A 17,429-nucleotide genomic window follows, 5' to 3' on the forward strand; every position below is an offset into this window, starting at 1 on the left:
CTCAGATTTTGCTTCTCTCTCCCCCTCTGCTCCCATGCTCTCACTGTGGGTCTTTCCCTCTCTGATTATATTTCTTTCATTCGCTCTCTCTCTCTCTCTCTCTTACCCCCCCACCCCACTTCTATCTCTGTCTCTCTGTCTCTCTGTCTCTCTCTCTCTTCGTGTTATTTTCATTCCCCCATCTCACTTTGTTCCTTTTTCTCCCTCTCTATGTCTATTTTGCCAACTGTCTTACTTCCTACCTCACCATCTCCCACTCTGTCTCCATTGTTGTAGTTCCCTCGTTTTGTCCCAAGCTCTCTGACTGTCTGTCATTTTTTTTCTATCTATTTTTCTCTTTTTCGTTTTTTTTTGTCCTCCTTTCTCCCCTTATTTCTGTCTTTCTTTTTTTCTGTCTTTCTTTTGTCTATCATTTTCTTTCTCCCTGTCACTCTTTGTTTATCTCTCTTTCCATCTTCCTGTCTTACTTCCCCTGTGTGGCAAATGGGAGGCAGGTGATGACAAAGGGTTGATTTCCTGTCCAATTGGTGTGATAGATTATAAGTTTTTAAATAAGATTTGGACATTCCCATCATTGAATAATTTGCAGAATTGAATGATTGGGTATTTGATCACATTCTTCAACTGCTCTCTGAATGTGGTCTGGGTCACGGCGTAAATAGCAGTGTTTGTGCAACAACTCAGGAGCTGGAGCACAAAGCCCAATTCTTGAACATAAGAATCTAACCAAACTGACTGAAACCCCATATCATACATCCGCCTCCAAATAGAATAAACCATAAATGTTGACCATAACAGAATGAAATTGGCTGAGATAACAAATAGTAAAATGATGGATTTCCTTCGACTCTCCATTTCTGGGTCTCTGTGATTCTCTGCACTGCTGTGAGCCCGGAGTCTCCTGCGGGCTCTGCTGCTCATTAAAATGTGTCTGATGGTGAATGCATTGAGTAGCAGAATCAGGATGAATGGGACACCCGGGTTTAGGATGTGGTGGATGAACTCGATTGTTCCCCAGACAGGAGATCCCATAACTTCCCATGTGGAATAACAAAACCAGGGAAAGTTCATGCCATAATACTTTCCAGTCAACATAAAATACCAGAAAATGTTCTTTAAACAGCTCAGCGCCGTCACTGTCCCCAGAACCACAGCTGCCGATTTCTCACTGCAATATTTACTTTTCAGCTTGGGGCAGCAAATGGCCACAAATCGATCAAAGGTGAAAGTGACGGTGAACCAGACAGAACAGTCAGTGGCTGCATAAAGCAGGACGGCGTGGATGTTACACACGGGGAGGAATAGCAGAAAGGAAAAATATTGCCAATAAACAATGGGAATCTGTCTCAATATCAGGTCGAGGATAATGACCAGCAGATCCCCCACTGACATGGCCACCAGGTAACAAGTGACAGATTTAGAGAGACCACATTTTCCACGGGAAAGGATCACAATCGTTACAATGTTCACTGCAAAGAAGATGAAGAAATAGTGCAATTATTTTTCAGACTGTCATCAAAGTTGCTCGTTCAAATGCAGAATGCATAGACGAAGGTTTTTTTGAGTCCGTTGGTACACGATCTCAGAATTTTATATCTTTCTCCCAATGGAAGAACAAAGAACAATGAGCAGTAGAACCTAGGAAAGGCCCTCAAAGTCTGTGCTGATCAGGATATCAGCCTAAACCCTATGCGATTACAGAGTCTGTATCCTTCCATTCCCATCCGATTCATGTATTTGTTTAGTTGCCCCTAAGATGTCTGTATTGTGCCTGCTCACACCACCTCCCTGGGCAGCGCATTCCAGACCTTCACCAGCATCTGTTTTAATAAACCTGCCTCACACATCTCCTCGAAACATTTCCCCATGAACCTTAAAACTACATTTCCTGGTACTTGAATTTTGAACCTTCCAAAAAAGCATCTGACTCACCAGTCTGTTCACACCATTCCTAATCTTATAGAATCATAGAACCCTACAGTGCAGAAAGAGACCCTCCGAGTCTGCACCGAACATAATCCTACCCAGGCCCTACCCCCATATCCCTACATATCATAACCATTCATCCCACCTACACATCCCTGGACACTAAGGGGCAATTTCTCAGCACGGCCAATCAGCCTAACCCACACATCTTTGAACTGTGGGAGGAAACTGGAGTACTCGGAGGAAACCCACGCAGACACGAGGAGAACGTGCAAACTCCACACAGACAGTGACCTGAGCCAGGAACCGAACCCTGGAGCTGTGAAGCAGCAGTGCTAACCACTGTGCCGCCGGGCCACCCCTAATATAACAGCTCAGCCCTCAAACTCCTTCATTCCCGTGAGAATGAACTGAGCCTGTTGAAACTCTGCTCATAGCTAACACCCTCCAGACCAGGCAACATCCAGGCAAAGATTTCCTGTACCCTCTCCGAATGCATCCACATCCTTCTAGTATTGTGGTGACCAGAATTGTGCACAATATTCCAAATGAGGCCGAACTAAGTTTCTGTGCAGTTGCAGCGTAACCTGAATGAAATTTCATTTCACGAGAGGCATTGAATAGAAGGAATTCGAGGTTAATGTGTGAAATCAAGGGCTATTTTACAAGAATAATTTGACAAATGTGAATTTATCCACTTTGGTAGCAAAAATGGGAAGGCAGATTATTAAGTGACTGGCTGTGAATTAGAAGAGGGAAATGTCTAACCAGACCCAGGGGTCCCCATGCTCCAGCTGGTGAAAACAAGCGTTGCAGTTCCAGCAGGCAGGAGAGAAGGCAAATGATAAATTGGCCTCTATATTGAGAAGATTTGAGAATTGGAAGAGCGATAGAATCATAGAACCCTACAGTGCAGAAAGAGGCCCTTTGGCCCATCGAGTCTGCACCGAACACAATCCCAGCCAGGCCCTGCCCCCATATCCCTACATATTAAACCCTCTTAACATATTCCTCTAACCTAAGCATCCCTGGACACTAAGGGGTAATTTCTCAGCATGGCCAATCAGCCTAACCCACACATCTTTGAACTGTGGGAGGAAACCGGAGCACCCGGAGGAAACCCATGCAGACACGAGGAGAACGTGCAAACTCCACACAGACAGTGACCCGAGCCGGGAATCAAACCCAGGACCCTGGAGCTGTGAAGCAGCAGTGCTAACCCACTGTCCTACTGCGCCTCCACCACTGTGCTCCCATGCAGTGTTTGAGTGCAATTGGACAGGGCCTGGGTGAGGCCACATCTGGAATATTGTATACAATTTAGATGTCCTTATCTGAGGAAGGCTATAGAGGGAGTACAACAAAGATTTACCTGGCTGATTCCTGGGATGGAAGAACTGTCATACAAGGAGACATTAAGTGGGATAGGGTTATATTCATTGGAGGTTAAACGAGGGAGAAGGGGATCTCATAGACACTTATAAAATTCAACAGAATTAGGATCCCCCTGCAACTGGATTCTGAACTCCTTAACAGACTGCAATCAGTAAGGATAGACAACAACACTTCCTTTACCATCATCCTCAACACTGGTGCCCTACAAGGCTGTGTTTTCAATCTCCAATGTACTCCTTCTTTCTGACTGTGTGCCCAAACTCTCCTCCAACCCGATTTCCTGGTTTGCTGAAGAAACCATCACAGTGATTCGGATCTCAAACAATGATGAGAAGGAGCACAGGAATGAGATCGAGAATCGAGTGAACTGGTGTGACAACAATAATCTCTTCCACAATTCCTCTGTCTATATCGATGGGGATGAAGTGGAAATGGTTGAGAGCTTTAAGATTTAGCTGTAAAGGACACAAACAACCTTTACCCCCATGGTGATGCTATAGATAAGAAAGCCCCACCAACGCCTCTACTTTCTCAGAAGACTAAGGAAATTTGGCAAGCCCACCATAACTCTCACCAACTTTTACCGATGCGCCATGGAAAGCATTCTTTCTGGATGTATCACAGCTCGGTCTGGGCTCCTAGTCTTCCCAACACTGCAGGAAAATACCAATGGTGGTGAATGAAACCCAGTCCATGGTGGGAGCCAGCCTCCCATCCATTCACTCTGTCTACACTTCCCACTGCAGTGGAGAAACAGCCCAGCAGAATGAAGGACCCCAGGCACCCCGGACATACCCACCTCCTTCTGTCGGGAGAAAGAAACAAGGTTCTGAAGACACGTACAAATCGACTCAAAAACAGCTTCTTCCCTGCTGCCATCAAACTATTGAAAAGACGGACCTCACACGGAGTTGATCTTTCTCGGCACCCGATCTATGACTGGAATATTACATTCTGCACTCTCTCCTTTCCTTCTCTAAGAACAGTATGACTTGTCGATATACTTTTCACTGCATACTAATACATGAGACAATAATAAATCCAATTATTTTCAAATCAGAGGCAGGGTAGATTCAGAAAGAATGTTCCTGATGGTGAAGAACCCAAAATTAGGGGTCAGAGTTTGAGGATAAGGGGTAAAAATTTTCAAATTGATGTGAAATTCCCGGCTCGGGTCACTGTCTGTGTGGAACATAGAACATAGAACATTACAGCGCGGAACAGGCCCTTCGGCCCACAATGTTGCGCCGACCAGTCTTATTTTTAAAAAAAAACATTGACCCACTAATCTAAACCAATCCCTTTTCGTCCATAAACCTATCCACCAATCCCTTAAACGCCCCCAAACTAGGCGCATTTACAACTGCAGCAGGCAGGGCATTCCAGTCCCTCACCACCCTCTGGGTAAAGAACCTACCCCTGACATCCGTCCTATAACTATCCCCCCTTAATTTAAAGCCATGCCCCCTCGTGCTAGACTTCTCCATCCGAGGAAACAGGCTATCACCATCCACCCTATCTAAACCTCTAATCATCTTATATGTTTCTATAAGATCCCCTCTTAGCCGCCTTCTTTCCAGTGAAAACAACCCCAAATCCCTCAGTCTCTCCTCATAGGACCTCCCCTGCATACCAGGCAACATCCTGGTAAACCTCCTCTGCACCCTCTCCAAAGCCTCCACGTCCTTCCTGTAATGTGGGGACCAGAACTGCACACAGTACTCCAAGTGCGGCCGCACCAGAGTTGTGTACAGTTGCAACATGACGCTGCGACTCCTAAATTCAATCCCCCTACCAATAAACGCCAAGACACCGTATGCCTTCTTAACAACCTTATCTACTTGATTCCCAACTTTCAGGGATCTATGTACACATACACCTAGATCCCTCTGCTCCTCCACTCTATTCAAAGTCCTCCCGTTAGCCCTATACTCAACACATCTGTTATTCCTACCGAAATGGATTACCTCACACTTCTCCGCATTAAACTCCATCCGCCACCTCGCGGCCCAGCTCTGCAACCTGTCCAAGTCACCCTGCAAACTTCGACACCCTTCCTCACAACCTACCACACCTCCGACTTTGGTGTCATCAGCAAATTTACTAATCCACCCAACTATACCCTCATCCAGATCATTAATAAAGATTACAAACAGCAGTGGCCCCAAAACAGATCCCTGAGGCACACCACTCGTAACCGAACTCCATGATGAATAATTACCATCATCCACCACCCTCTGTCTCCTATCTGATAGCCAATTCCTGATCCAATTCCCTAGATCACCCCCAATCCCATACATCTGCATTTTCTGCAGAAGCATACCATGGTGAACCTTATCAAACGCCTTACTAAAATCCATATATACCACGTCTACTGCCTTACCCCTATCAACCTCTTTGGTCACCTTCTCAAAGAACTCAATAAGGTTAGTAAGGCACGACCTTCCCGCTACAAAACCATGCTGACTATCTCTAATCAATTCATTACTCTCCAAATAACTATAAATCCTATCCCTAATAATTCTTTCTAAAACCTTGCCCACTACAGAAGTAAGACTCACTGGTCTGTAATTCCCAGGGAAGTCTCTGCTCCCCTTCTTAAACAATGGGACAACATTCGCTGTCCTCCAATCTTCCGGTACTATACCAGAGACCAACGACGACCTGAAGATCAGAGCCAGTGGCTCTGCAATCACCTCTCTTGCCTCCCATAGAATCCTAGGGTAAATCCCGTCTGGACCAGGGGACTTATCTATTTTCAACCCATCTAGAATATCCAACACATCCTCTGTATCAACTACAATACTTTCTATTTTACACCCCATCACCCCAGTGACCTCCTCAGCTACATTCATATCGTCCTGCATGAACACCGAAGAGAAATAATGGTTCAATGCCTCTCCAATCTCTTCCGGTTCCACACACAACTTCCCCCTACTGTCTGTAACTGGCCCTAATCTTGCCCTGACCAACCTTCTGTTCTTGACATACCTATAGAACGCCTTAGGATTCTCCTTAATCCTATCAGCCAAAGTCATCTCATGCCCTCTTCTAGCCCTTCTTAACTCCCTCTTCAACTCCCTCCTAGCCAATCTAAAGCTTTCTACTGCACTACCCGAGCCCTCAAGCCTCATCCGAACATAAGCCTCCTTCTTCTTCCTAACCAACAAATCAACTTTTTTGGTGCACCACGGTTCCCTAGCCCTACCAATTCCTCCTTGCCTGACAGGGACATACCTATCACAGACCCACAGTAGCTGCTCCTTGAAAAAACTCCACATTTCAGACGTTCCTAGTCCCTGTAATCTCCTAGTCCAACCAATGCTTCCTAATTCTCTCCTAATGGCCTCATAATTACCCTTCCCCCAGCTAAAACTACTGACCCGAGGTTCATGCCTATACCTTTCCATCACTAAGGTGAACGTAACCGAATTGTGGTCACTATCACCAAAAAGCACACCAACTTCCAAGTCTAGCACCTGGTCTGGCTCATTTCCCAGCACCAAATCCAATATAGCCTCATAGTTGGCCTATCTACATATTGAGTCAAAAAACCTTCCTGCACACTTTGAACAAAAACTGACCCCTCTAACGAGCTAGAGCTATAGCAATTCCAATCAATGTTAGTAAAGTTAAAATCCCCCATAACAATTACCCTATTACTTTCACTCCTAACCAGGATCGTCTCTGCAATCCTTTCCTCAACCTCTCTAGAACTTTTTGGAGGTCTATAAAAGACTCCCAACAGGGTGACCTCTCCTCTCCTATTTCTAATTTCTGCCCATACTACCTCAACAGAGTGGAGTTTGCACATTCTCCTCGTGTCTGCATGGGTTTCCTCTGGGTGCTCCGGTTTCTTCCCACAGTCCAGAGATGTGCGGGGTAGGTTGATTGGCCAGGCTAAAATTGCCCCTTAGTGTCCAGGGATGTGTAGGTTAGAGGGATTAGTGGGTAAATGTGTCGGGATATGGGGATAGGGCCTGGGTGGGATTGTGGTTAGTGCAGACTCGATGGGCCGAAGGGCCTGTTTCTGCTCTGTAGCGTTCTGTGAACAGAAATCCCTTCACCCAGAGGGGGTGAGTGTCTGGGATTCACTACCACGGAAAGTAGTTGAGACTTTTTTTTCAAGAAGAAATTTGATACAGCAATTGGGGCGAAAGGGGTGAAGGGTTATGAGGTGGGGGGTGGGGGGGAAAGGATATTGAGTTTGATGATCAGTCATGATCAAAATGAACGGACGAGCAGGCCTGAAGTGTCACGTGGCTCATTCCCACTTCCTTTTCTTATGGTGTTAAGAATAGCGTTCAGGGGATGGGAACCAGGGTGTGAAGTGGAGGGGATATAGGTTCAGAAATCAGCAATCATTCCCAAAGGCAGTGAGGATATTAAAGAACAAAAAAACAAAGAAGAGGCTTCTCAGCCCTCCAAGCCTGTACCACCACACTGCCCGACTGATCTAAAACCCCCTACTCTTCTGGAGATCATGTCCTTCTGTTCCCACCCTATCTATGTATTTGTCCAGACGAACCTTATAATTCACTGTCTGTTTCCACTGCCTCCCCCTGGTGAGTCTCAGGCACAGTAAAAAGTCTGACAACACCAGGTTTTAGTCCAACCGATTTATTTGATAGTAAACTCACTAGCTTTCGAGGGGACTCCCTCTTCTTCAAGTGGTCTCAGGCAACCAGCACCCTCTCTGTAAAAGAATTGACTCGTACATTTCCTTTTAGCCTTGCCCCTCGCAGCTTGCCCCCCTGAGCAAGTGACCCTTCTCACCGTGGAAATAGCTCCTGATTAGCCACTCTGTCCATGTCCCTCAAAACCTTGTGAGCTTCAATCAGTTTGGCCCTTAGCTGCTGTCAATCCTTTGAGATCAAACCAAGTTTCTCCAACCTCTCCTCATAGCTAATGCCCTCCATACCAGGTAACATCCTGGTAAATCTTTTCTGTGCCCTCTCCAAAGCCTCGATATCCTTCTGGTAGTGTGGGAGACCAGAATTGAACACTATATTCCACGTGCAGCCTAACTAATGTTCTATAAAGCTACAACACGACTTGCCAATTTTCGAACCAAATGCCCTGGCTGATGCCTTTGTGATTATCTTTTCCATCTGCGTTGCCGCTTGCAGTGACCTGTGTACCCAGATCTCTTTGTCTATCAATACTCCAAAGGGTTCTGCAACTTACTACATGAGACATTCCAAAATGTATTGTCTCACATTTCTCCGGATTAAACTCCATCTGCCATTCCTCCGCCCACATCTCCAACTAAGCAATATCCTCCTGTATTCTCTGATGTTCCTCATCGCTATCCGTGAATCCATCAAACATTGTGTGGTCTGCAAACTTGCTGGTCAAACCAGTCATATTTTCCTCCAATCTTTTATACATATTCCAAACAGCAATGGTCCCAGCAGTGATCCCTGAGGAATGTCGATGGTTACAGTCTTCCATTCACAATCATACCCTTCCCCTGCTACCTCTGTCTTCTATGGCAGAGCCATTTCTGTATCCACTTTGCCAGCTCCCATGTGACTTCACCTTCTACACCAGTCTGCCATGAGGGACCTTGTCAAAGGCCTTACTGAAATCCATGTAGGCAACATCCACTACCCTACCCTCATCAATTCTATTTGTCACTTCCTCAAAAATCTTGTTCAAGTTACTGAGACATGACCTCCTTCCCATTCACAAAACCATGTTGTCTCTCGTTAATATGGCCACGTGTTTCCAACTGGGAAGAAATCATGTCTCGAAGAATTCTGGCCAATAATTTCCCAACCACTGACGTCAGTCTCACTGGCCTGTAATTGCCTGGATTATTCTTGCTACCCTTCTTAAACAAAGGAACAGCATTGGATATTCTCCATTCCTCTGGGACCTCTCCTGTAGCCAGTGAAGATATAAAGATTTCTAGCAAGGCCCCAGGAATTTCCTTCCTTGCCTCTCTCAGTATTCTGGGGTATATCCCATCAGTCCCTGGGATCTTGTCTACCTTAATGTTTCTCAAGAACCTCAATACCGCCTCCTTTTAGATCTGACCATGACTCAAACTACCTACACACCCTGTCCCAGACTCATCATCCACCATTTCCTACTCTTTTATGAATACTGCCGCAAAGTACTCATTTAATACCTCTCCAATTTCCTCTGGATCCACGTATAGATTCCTTCCCCTGTGCTCCCATTCCCTTCAGAATGCTTTCTGCCTGTTCAGAGTCATCCTGGACCCTGGCACCAGGGAGACAAGATACCATCATAGAGTCTCTTTCAGGTATACAGAATGTGAACCCCGATCTCTATGTGGAAGATTAAAATCCCCGACTATCACAACTCCTTGCAGTTGTCAGCTATCTCTCTGCTGATTTGCTCCTCCAATTCTCACTGACTATTGGGTGTTCTATAATACAACCCCATTAATGTGGTCAGACCCTTCCTGTTTCCCAGCTCCACCCAGAGGGCCTCTATCCTGCCTGAGTACCGCAGTAACATTTTCCCTGACCAACAATGCCACCCTCCCACCTTTTATCCCTCTGCCTCTATCACCCCTGAAACATTGGAACCCTGGAACATTGAGCTTCCAGTCCTCCCCCTCCTGTAGCCAAGTGTCTCTAATGTCTAAAATGTCATATTTCCACCTGTCAATCATTCAGCTCATGCCTTCCCCACAATACTCCTGGCATTGAAACAGACACACCTCAAAAGATTATTTCCACCACACTCAACCCTTCCATTGGTGATTCTGGTTGAATTAACCCGTTCTTTTACCCCTGTTCCACTATCTGCTCTGGCACTCCGGTTCCCATCCCCCTACAAATCTAGTGTCAACGCTCCCCAATAACACGAGCAAACCTCCCTGCGAGTATACTGGTCCCCTTGTAGTTTAGGTGTAACCCGTCTCTCTTGTACAGGTCCCACCTGCCCCAGAAGAGGTGCCAATGATCCAAGAATCGGAAACCCTGCCCCCTACACCAGTTCCTCAGCCTCGTGTTCATCCACCCAAGCATCCTCCTCTTACCCTCACTGGCAATGTGGTACAGGCAGCAATCCTGAGATTACTACCCTCGGGCTCCTGCTTTTTAACCTCCTTCCAAGCTCTCTATACTCTCTCTTTAGGACCTCCTCACTCTTCCTACCTACGTCATTGGTACCGGTGTGTACCAGACATCTGGCTGATCACCTTCCCAGTTTAGAACACTGTGCACCCGATCAGAGACATCCCTGACCCTGGCACTCGGGAGGCAACAAACCACGCGGGAGTCTCTGTCCCGACCACAGACCCACCTGTCCGTGCCTCTGACCATCGAGTCCCCTATCACTACCGCTCTCCTCTTCTCCCTCCCACCCTTTTGCGCTGCCGAACCAGACTCAGTATCTGAGATCTGGCTGTCGTAGCTTGTCCCAGGTAAATCATGCCCTGTTACAGTATCTCATTCCGTATGCCTGTTGTGGGGGGGAATGGCCACAGGGGAACCCTGCTCTGCCTGTCCTTTCACATTTCCATTCCCTCTCCTTACAGTAACCCAATTTCCTGTGCTCTGATAGGTAACTACCTCCCTCAAGCTACTGTCTATAAACTTCTCATTCTCCCGAATTAGACGGAGATCGCCAAGCTCCTTCTCCAATTCAATTATATAAGGACATTTATAAAACCCTTACCTTCAATTTACCTTCTCACAGTCACCTTTTTTTTTGGTTAGAGAAGGGAGGGAGGGTAACACTAATGTGTTGAAAGATTTACAGGTTAGATGGATTGGCCACGTTAAATTGCCCCTTAATGACCAAATATCAGTATACTCGGGGAATTATTAGGGTAAATGCATGAGGTTATGGTGATAGAGTCTGTGTAATGTGCTCTGTCGGAGAGTCGCTGCAGGCTCAATTGGCCAAATGGCGTCCGTCTGCGCTGTGGGAATTCTATAATTTATATCACTGATTTTGTGAATCGCACTATTTCCCAACCCAGATACAAGACACAGTGTTAGATGTTAAATATTACAAAATATTATATTTCATCGCTGCAGACCCTGGAGAGATGTCAGTTCACTGTTGAAGAGCCTCGATGTGCCGGAGCGTGTAGATAACAGAATAAATGAATGAATGAAAGACAGAAAGAGAGAGAAAGAAAGAGAGAGAGAGAAAGAGAAAGAGTAAGTGTGAGGGAGAGAGTGAAAGACGGAAAGGGACTGTGAAAAGAAGAGAAAATAAAGAAGAAAGAGAGGAATAAAGAAAGAGAGGGAGAAAGGAAAGGAAAAGAGAGAAAGAAAGAGAAAGTGAGAAAAAGAGAAAATGTGAGGGTGAGATAGAGTGAAAGAGAGAAAGAACAAGAGAAAGAGACAAGGAAAGAAAGAAAGAAAGAAAGAAAGAAGAAAAGAAAGAAAGAAAGAGAGGAAGGAATAGATAAAGGAAAAAAGATAAAACGAAAGGAAGAAAGAAAGAACGAAAGAGAGATATAAACTGAAAAAGAGAGAAAACAAAGTGGGAAATGGAGAAAGAGAGAAAGAAAGAAAGAGAGAGAGAGGCAGAAAGACAGGAAGAAAGAAAGATAAAAGAAAGAAAGACAGAGAGAATGAGAAAAAAAGAAAGGCAGAGAGGAAGAAAGAGCGTAAGCAAGGTCAAAAGAGAGGCAGGGAGAAAGAAAGAGGGAAATGGAGAAAGAGAGAATGAGAGAAAGGGGAATTAGGAAAAAGAGAGAGAAAAAAATGAAAGACAGACATGTAGAAAAAAGATAGAAAGGAAGATAGGAAGAAAGAGAGATGGAAAGAAAGAGAGAGAGACATAAAGAAAAAAAACATTGACAGAAAGAGAAAGAACAAGAAAAAAAGAAAGAGAGAGAGAAAGAAAGAACGTGAGAAAGAAAGTAAGAGAGACAGGAAGAAAGAGAGAGAGAAAATGAAAGAAAGAAAGAAGGACAGGGAGGAAAAAGAGAGAAAGAGAGAAAAAGAGACTAAGAAAGAGAGAACAGGAAAAAAAGGGAGAGGAATTCAGAAAAAAGATAAACAGAAAGGGAGATAGGAAGAAAGAAAAAAAAGAAAGAAGGAAACAGAAAGGGAGAGAAAGAAGCAGAGATAGAGAGAGAGAGAGAGAGAAAGAGCGACAGATAAAGAAGCAAAGAAGAAAGGAAGAAAAGGAGTGAAAGAAAGAGAGAGAGAAAGAAAGAGAGAGAGAGAGCGAGAACAAAAGAAAGGAGAGAGAAAAAGATAAGAAGACAGAAAGAATGTAAGTTCAGTTCACATTGGTCAATGCTCACAACGCTATCCAATCATTCCAGGATACTAGATTGCCCTGGAGATAGGCAGTGACTTACCCGGGACCCCAATCGCAGCCAGGATGGGGAAGTAAATCTTTTTGACCTTGTTAAGTGCCGAAAGGATGTTGAGCCTCATCAGAAAACTTGGAGATATTTTCTCCTCTGTTCAATCCAGCCGGTTTGGTGTGTGTTGGAAAAAATTCTGCCTTCTACGTTTTAGGAGGAACCCCTCATTTATGGGAAGGGGAAACAGGGTCCCTTGGTGCCTGGACTTATTTCCAATCGGTGAACAAACAAAGTCAGAAGCTAATGCTCCAAATCTCTTAACAATCACAGCGGAGTTTCTAATTCGAAAATTCCCTGAAGACAAGGGAAGGGATTCTGTTATTTTGAGACATATTTTCACTGATGTTTTTCTTAATATAAAGACATAGAAACTGGGAGCAGGAGGAGACCATTCGGATATTTGAGCTGCTCCATCATTCATTATCATCATGTCAGATTCTAAGTTCAATTTCCTGATCCCCACTTTCCCCCCATATCCCTTGATCCATTTAACCCCAAGAGCTATATCCAATTTCTTCTTGAAATCACACAAAGTTTTGACTTTGACTGACTTTCTGTGGTAGTGAATTCCACACATTCACCACTTTCAGGGGGGAAGAAATGGCTTTTCACCTCAGTCCCAAAAGGCTTTTGATCCTCAGATTATGAGCCCTAGTTCTGGACTTCCCCACCATTCAAAAAACTCTTTCTGAATCTACACAATAGGTAAAATACACCTCTGGGACTAGTAGTGAGTCAAAGTGCAGTGGTTTAATTTTTCACAAGCTTGTGGGTGAAGTCACGATCCTAACAGCTGTTCTCTGGACTTCTCCCTGAATACAGGTTACAGATATTTATGTACATTCCTGCCCCGGTCACTTCCACAGTGCAGTTTCTCACAAATGTTGCTGCCTTGGTGATCTTGTCATTTGTGTTGTCCGTGTCATTGTCGTTATCTCAAGGCCTCGGCTGTCTCTGTTCTATCCCTCTATGTGACGCACATCTGCAATTTGTTTAGCCGCCGTACAGCATACAAGATTACAGGTTTTGCACGAACTGACGTACAAGGGTACAGGGGCCTGAATCACAATTTTACGTTTCGAAGGTACCTGTACAGCAATTTATATTGATAAGGATTTATATCGATAATAGATATGTATGAATTTATTGTTATCCGATCACAAAAAAAATGTGTAGAACACACTATTAAAAGACACAGAATGGATCCTGGCTGAATTAGAACACAATTAGCTGGGAAAATCATAAACTTATGTACGGCAAAAAGGACAGCTGCTTTTCTTATTGTCTGGGATACACAAAAACAAGTCACTCAATGCTCCGTACAAATCTCTTCATGTTACAAAGTTCATTACAGAGTTCATTAACCCTTTCCTTCTTCAGCATCATGACATTGCTGTTTTAACAGGTGAATTTGGCCTAAATAGCTCTTATTTATAGCATCGTGTGGAACAAAGAAAAAGGCATTCTTTCTCATTTTAAACATTGCCAATCTGTGAAGTATGGGAGCTAAACCTAAAAAAGCACCGGAGTTATTCACAATGAAGCTTTGTCCATAAGGCTGCCTTCAGCTTGGATTGAAAGCTCCAGTAATTCCCGACGGTGACACGATGGTCTTGCTTTTTTAAGTGTTGCATTATTTTGGGTTGAATGGAATCCAATGGGTCAGTTTTGTTTCTGCGTTGGTTCAAGTGGTTTGGGTTTATCCAGCTTGACATGGCGTGACTCGAGCTGAGCTCAAAGCAGATTGGACGGTTGAGTTTAGTTGAACGCTGAGATGTCACTATGAGATAGTTTATGTTGACCTTCAATGTGTTACTATTTCAATGGTGGGCAAAGTAGCTGCACTTTGTTTGCCTAATAAATAACTATTTCATCGCAAGAGAAAAGTGTCTGTGCTTGTTTTTCAAATCTCTTTCACATCTACCAGCCACAGACGTTTGTGTTCATAAACTTGTTTTAATAATTTTACTGTTGTAAACAAAGAAACAATGGAAAATTCTACATATAATCACTGACTTAGTGAATTAAGAACTTTCTTTCACACTTAACGCAATTAAGCACAAATTCGTAAAGCCATCAGAATTTATTTACACCCAGACTCGGGTAAGAATTGCTCAGCTCACAGGATCATAGAATCCCGACAGTACAGAAAGAGGCCATTCAGCCCATCGAGTCTGCACTGACAACAATCACACCAGGGCCCTACGGGGCCTAACCATCGTTCTATATAACTACAACATCATATGCCAACTTTTACACTCTATGCCCCGTCCAATAAAGGCAAGCCTGGCATATGTCTTCTTCACCACCTTGCCCACCTGGGGTGCCACCTTTAAGGATCTGTGGACTTGTACACCCAGATCCCTCTGTGTGTCTATACTCCTGATGGTTCAGCCATTAATTGTATAGCTTCCCCCCTACATTAGATCAACCAAAATGCATCACTTCACATTTATCTGGATTAAATTCTATCTGCCATTTGTCTGCCCGATTTCCCAGCCTATCTGTATCTATATCTCTGTCTATACAGATTGCTACCCTAGAGGTCCTGCTTTCTACTCTTCTTCCTAACTCCCTAAATTGTTCTTGCATGACCTCCCTGCCCTTTCTGCCGATGTCATTTGAACAGATGTGGACAATGATGCCTGTCTAATTTCCCCCTCTTTTTAGGATGCTTTCTCTCCGCTCAGAGACATCAGGACCCTGGCACCAGGGAGGAAGACTACCATCCCGGAGACTCATTCACACCCACAGAACCAAGAGTCTGTCCTCTAACTATTAGGTCCCCCATTACCATTACTCCCCTACTCTTCATGGTTTTGTGAAGGGTAGGTCATGCCTCACAAACCTTATTGAGTTCTTTGAGAAGGTGACCAAAGAGGTGGATGAGGGTAAAGCAGTTGACGTGGTGTACATGGATTTTAGCAAAGTGTTTGATAAGGTTCCCCATGATAAGCTACTGCTGAAAGTACGGATGCATGGGATTGAGGGTGATTTAGCAGTTTGGATCAGGAATTGGCTAGCTGATAGAAGACAGAGGGTGATGTTTGATGGGAAATATTCAACCTGGAGCTCAGTTACAAGTGGTGTACCTCAGGGATCTGTTTTGGGGCCACTGCTGTTTGTCATTTTTATAAATGACCTAGATGAGGGTGTAGAAGGATGGATTAGTAAATTTGCTGACGACACCAAAGTTGGAGGAGTTGCAGACAGTGAGGATGGATGTTACAGTTTGCAGAGGGACATAGATAAGCTGCAGAGCTGGGCTGAGAGGAGGCAGATGGAGTTTAATACGGAAAAGTGTGAGGTGATTCACTTTGGTAAGTGTAACAGGAGTACAGAATATAGGGCTAATGGAAGGACTCTTGGTAGTGTTGACGAGCAGAGAGATCTCTGTGTACATGTGCATAGCTCCCTGAAAGTTGGCACCCAGGTTGATAGGGTTGTTAAGAAGGCGTACGGTGTGTTAGCTTTTATTAGTAGAGGGATTGAATTTCGGAGCCATGAGGTCATGTTGCAACTGTACAAAACTCTGGTGCGGCCGCACTTGGAGTATTGCGTACAGTTCTGGTCGCCGCATTATAAGAAAGATGTGGAGGCATTGGAAAGGGTGCAGAGGAGGTTTACCAGGATGTTGCCTGGTATGGTGGGAAGGTCTTATGAGGAAAGGCTGAGGGACTTGAGGTTATTTTCATTAGAGAGAAGAAGGTTACAAGGTGACCTAATTGAGGCATACAAGATGATCAGAGGGTTAGATAGGGTGGACAGTGAGAGCCTTTTACCTCGGATGGTGATGGCTAACACGAGGGGACATAGCTTTAAATTAAGGGGTGGTAATTATAGGACGGATGTCAGAGGTAGGTTCTTTACTCAGAGGGTAGTAAGGGTGTGGAATGCCCTGCCTGCAGCAGTTGTGGACTCGCCAACTTTAAGGGCGTTCGAATGGTCAGTGGATAGGCATATGGATAACATTGGAATAGTTTAGGTTAGAGGGTCATTAGATTGGTTCCACTGGTCGGCGCAACATCGAGGGCTGAAGGGCCTGTACTGCGCTGGAATGTTCTATGTTTGTTTCCAGGGCCATTCTGCTGCAGGGTGTGGGACCTGCTTTCCCTGTAAACAGACACACAGATAAACCCTGCTGTTTAATTCGGTGCAGGTGGAGTAACAGACAACAATCAGGAAAATCGGGTCCGAGGTTCTCGGATTGTTTGAACCTTCCAAGTTAAAGGAGAGTGTGCTGGCGGCTGTATAAACACACTGAGATTCAGAAAGTTTAGTGCAGAGACCGGAACGGCAAAATGTTCAGCGTTTTTCTTGAGTGAGTTGTTTAAGTATTGGAAGAGAATTTGCTCTAATACTAGTAATTGAAATACGTGTGATGGAGCAGGTTCAAAATGGGAGATGGAGTGAAACCGGCATGGCACTCAAAGTACGTTATCGAATGTAATTAGTATAGTAGTCAGACTGATATGACTGAATGAAATATAACCAATATAATTACCCATGTAACCCACCAAAGTTGGTATAGTAAACACTTATTAATGAATATAGACAGTAGCCTCCTGAGGAACACTGGACATTGTCCAGCTGTCCAGCTTAATACGTGACTATAGCAAAAAGGAGAGTAAAATAAACATGTTTTCTTCACTAATTGATCTAAGTTAGCTAAACCACGATTATTGTAGAAACAGAATAGTTTGGATAAGGGCAGAGACTGGAACTACCATGGTTTCAAGGGCAAAGAGATGTACTAATGAGGGACCAATCTCAAGCAGGGTAGATAAAGGGC

General features: G+C 44.5%; 1 protein-coding gene across 1 annotated transcript; it reads right to left on the reverse strand.

Moving 5' to 3' along the window:
- Positions 1–537: 537 nt before the first annotated feature.
- On the reverse strand, positions 538–12,707 carry LOC145338786 (putative G-protein coupled receptor 139). The gene is made up of 2 exons (XM_080183179.1): positions 12,629–12,707; positions 538–1,469 (listed from the first exon to the last, which is right to left on the reverse strand). The coding sequence occupies exons 1-2, from the start codon at positions 12,705–12,707 to the stop codon at positions 538–540; spliced, it is 1,011 nt and encodes a 336-aa protein (XP_080039305.1).
- Positions 12,708–17,429: the final 4,722 nt, after the last annotated feature.

This window comes from Carcharhinus amblyrhynchos, unplaced genomic scaffold (assembly GCF_965287045.1).
Source record: "Carcharhinus amblyrhynchos unplaced genomic scaffold, sCarAmb.v2.hapA chromosome_173, whole genome shotgun sequence".
Taxonomy (NCBI): domain Eukaryota; kingdom Metazoa; phylum Chordata; class Chondrichthyes; order Carcharhiniformes; family Carcharhinidae; genus Carcharhinus; species Carcharhinus amblyrhynchos.

What these genes read in the sequence shown, in the direction of transcription:
- LOC145338786 (XM_080183179.1), bottom strand. Translation starts at nt 12,707, where the DNA reads ATGAGGCTCAACATCCTTTCGGCACTTAACAAGGTCAAAAAGATTTAC. An exon ending in GGCTGCGATTGGGGTCCCGG is followed by an intron (nt 1,470 to 12,628) that starts GTAAGTCACTGC and finishes TCTTCTTTGCAG; the next exon opens with TGAACATTGTAACGATTGTG.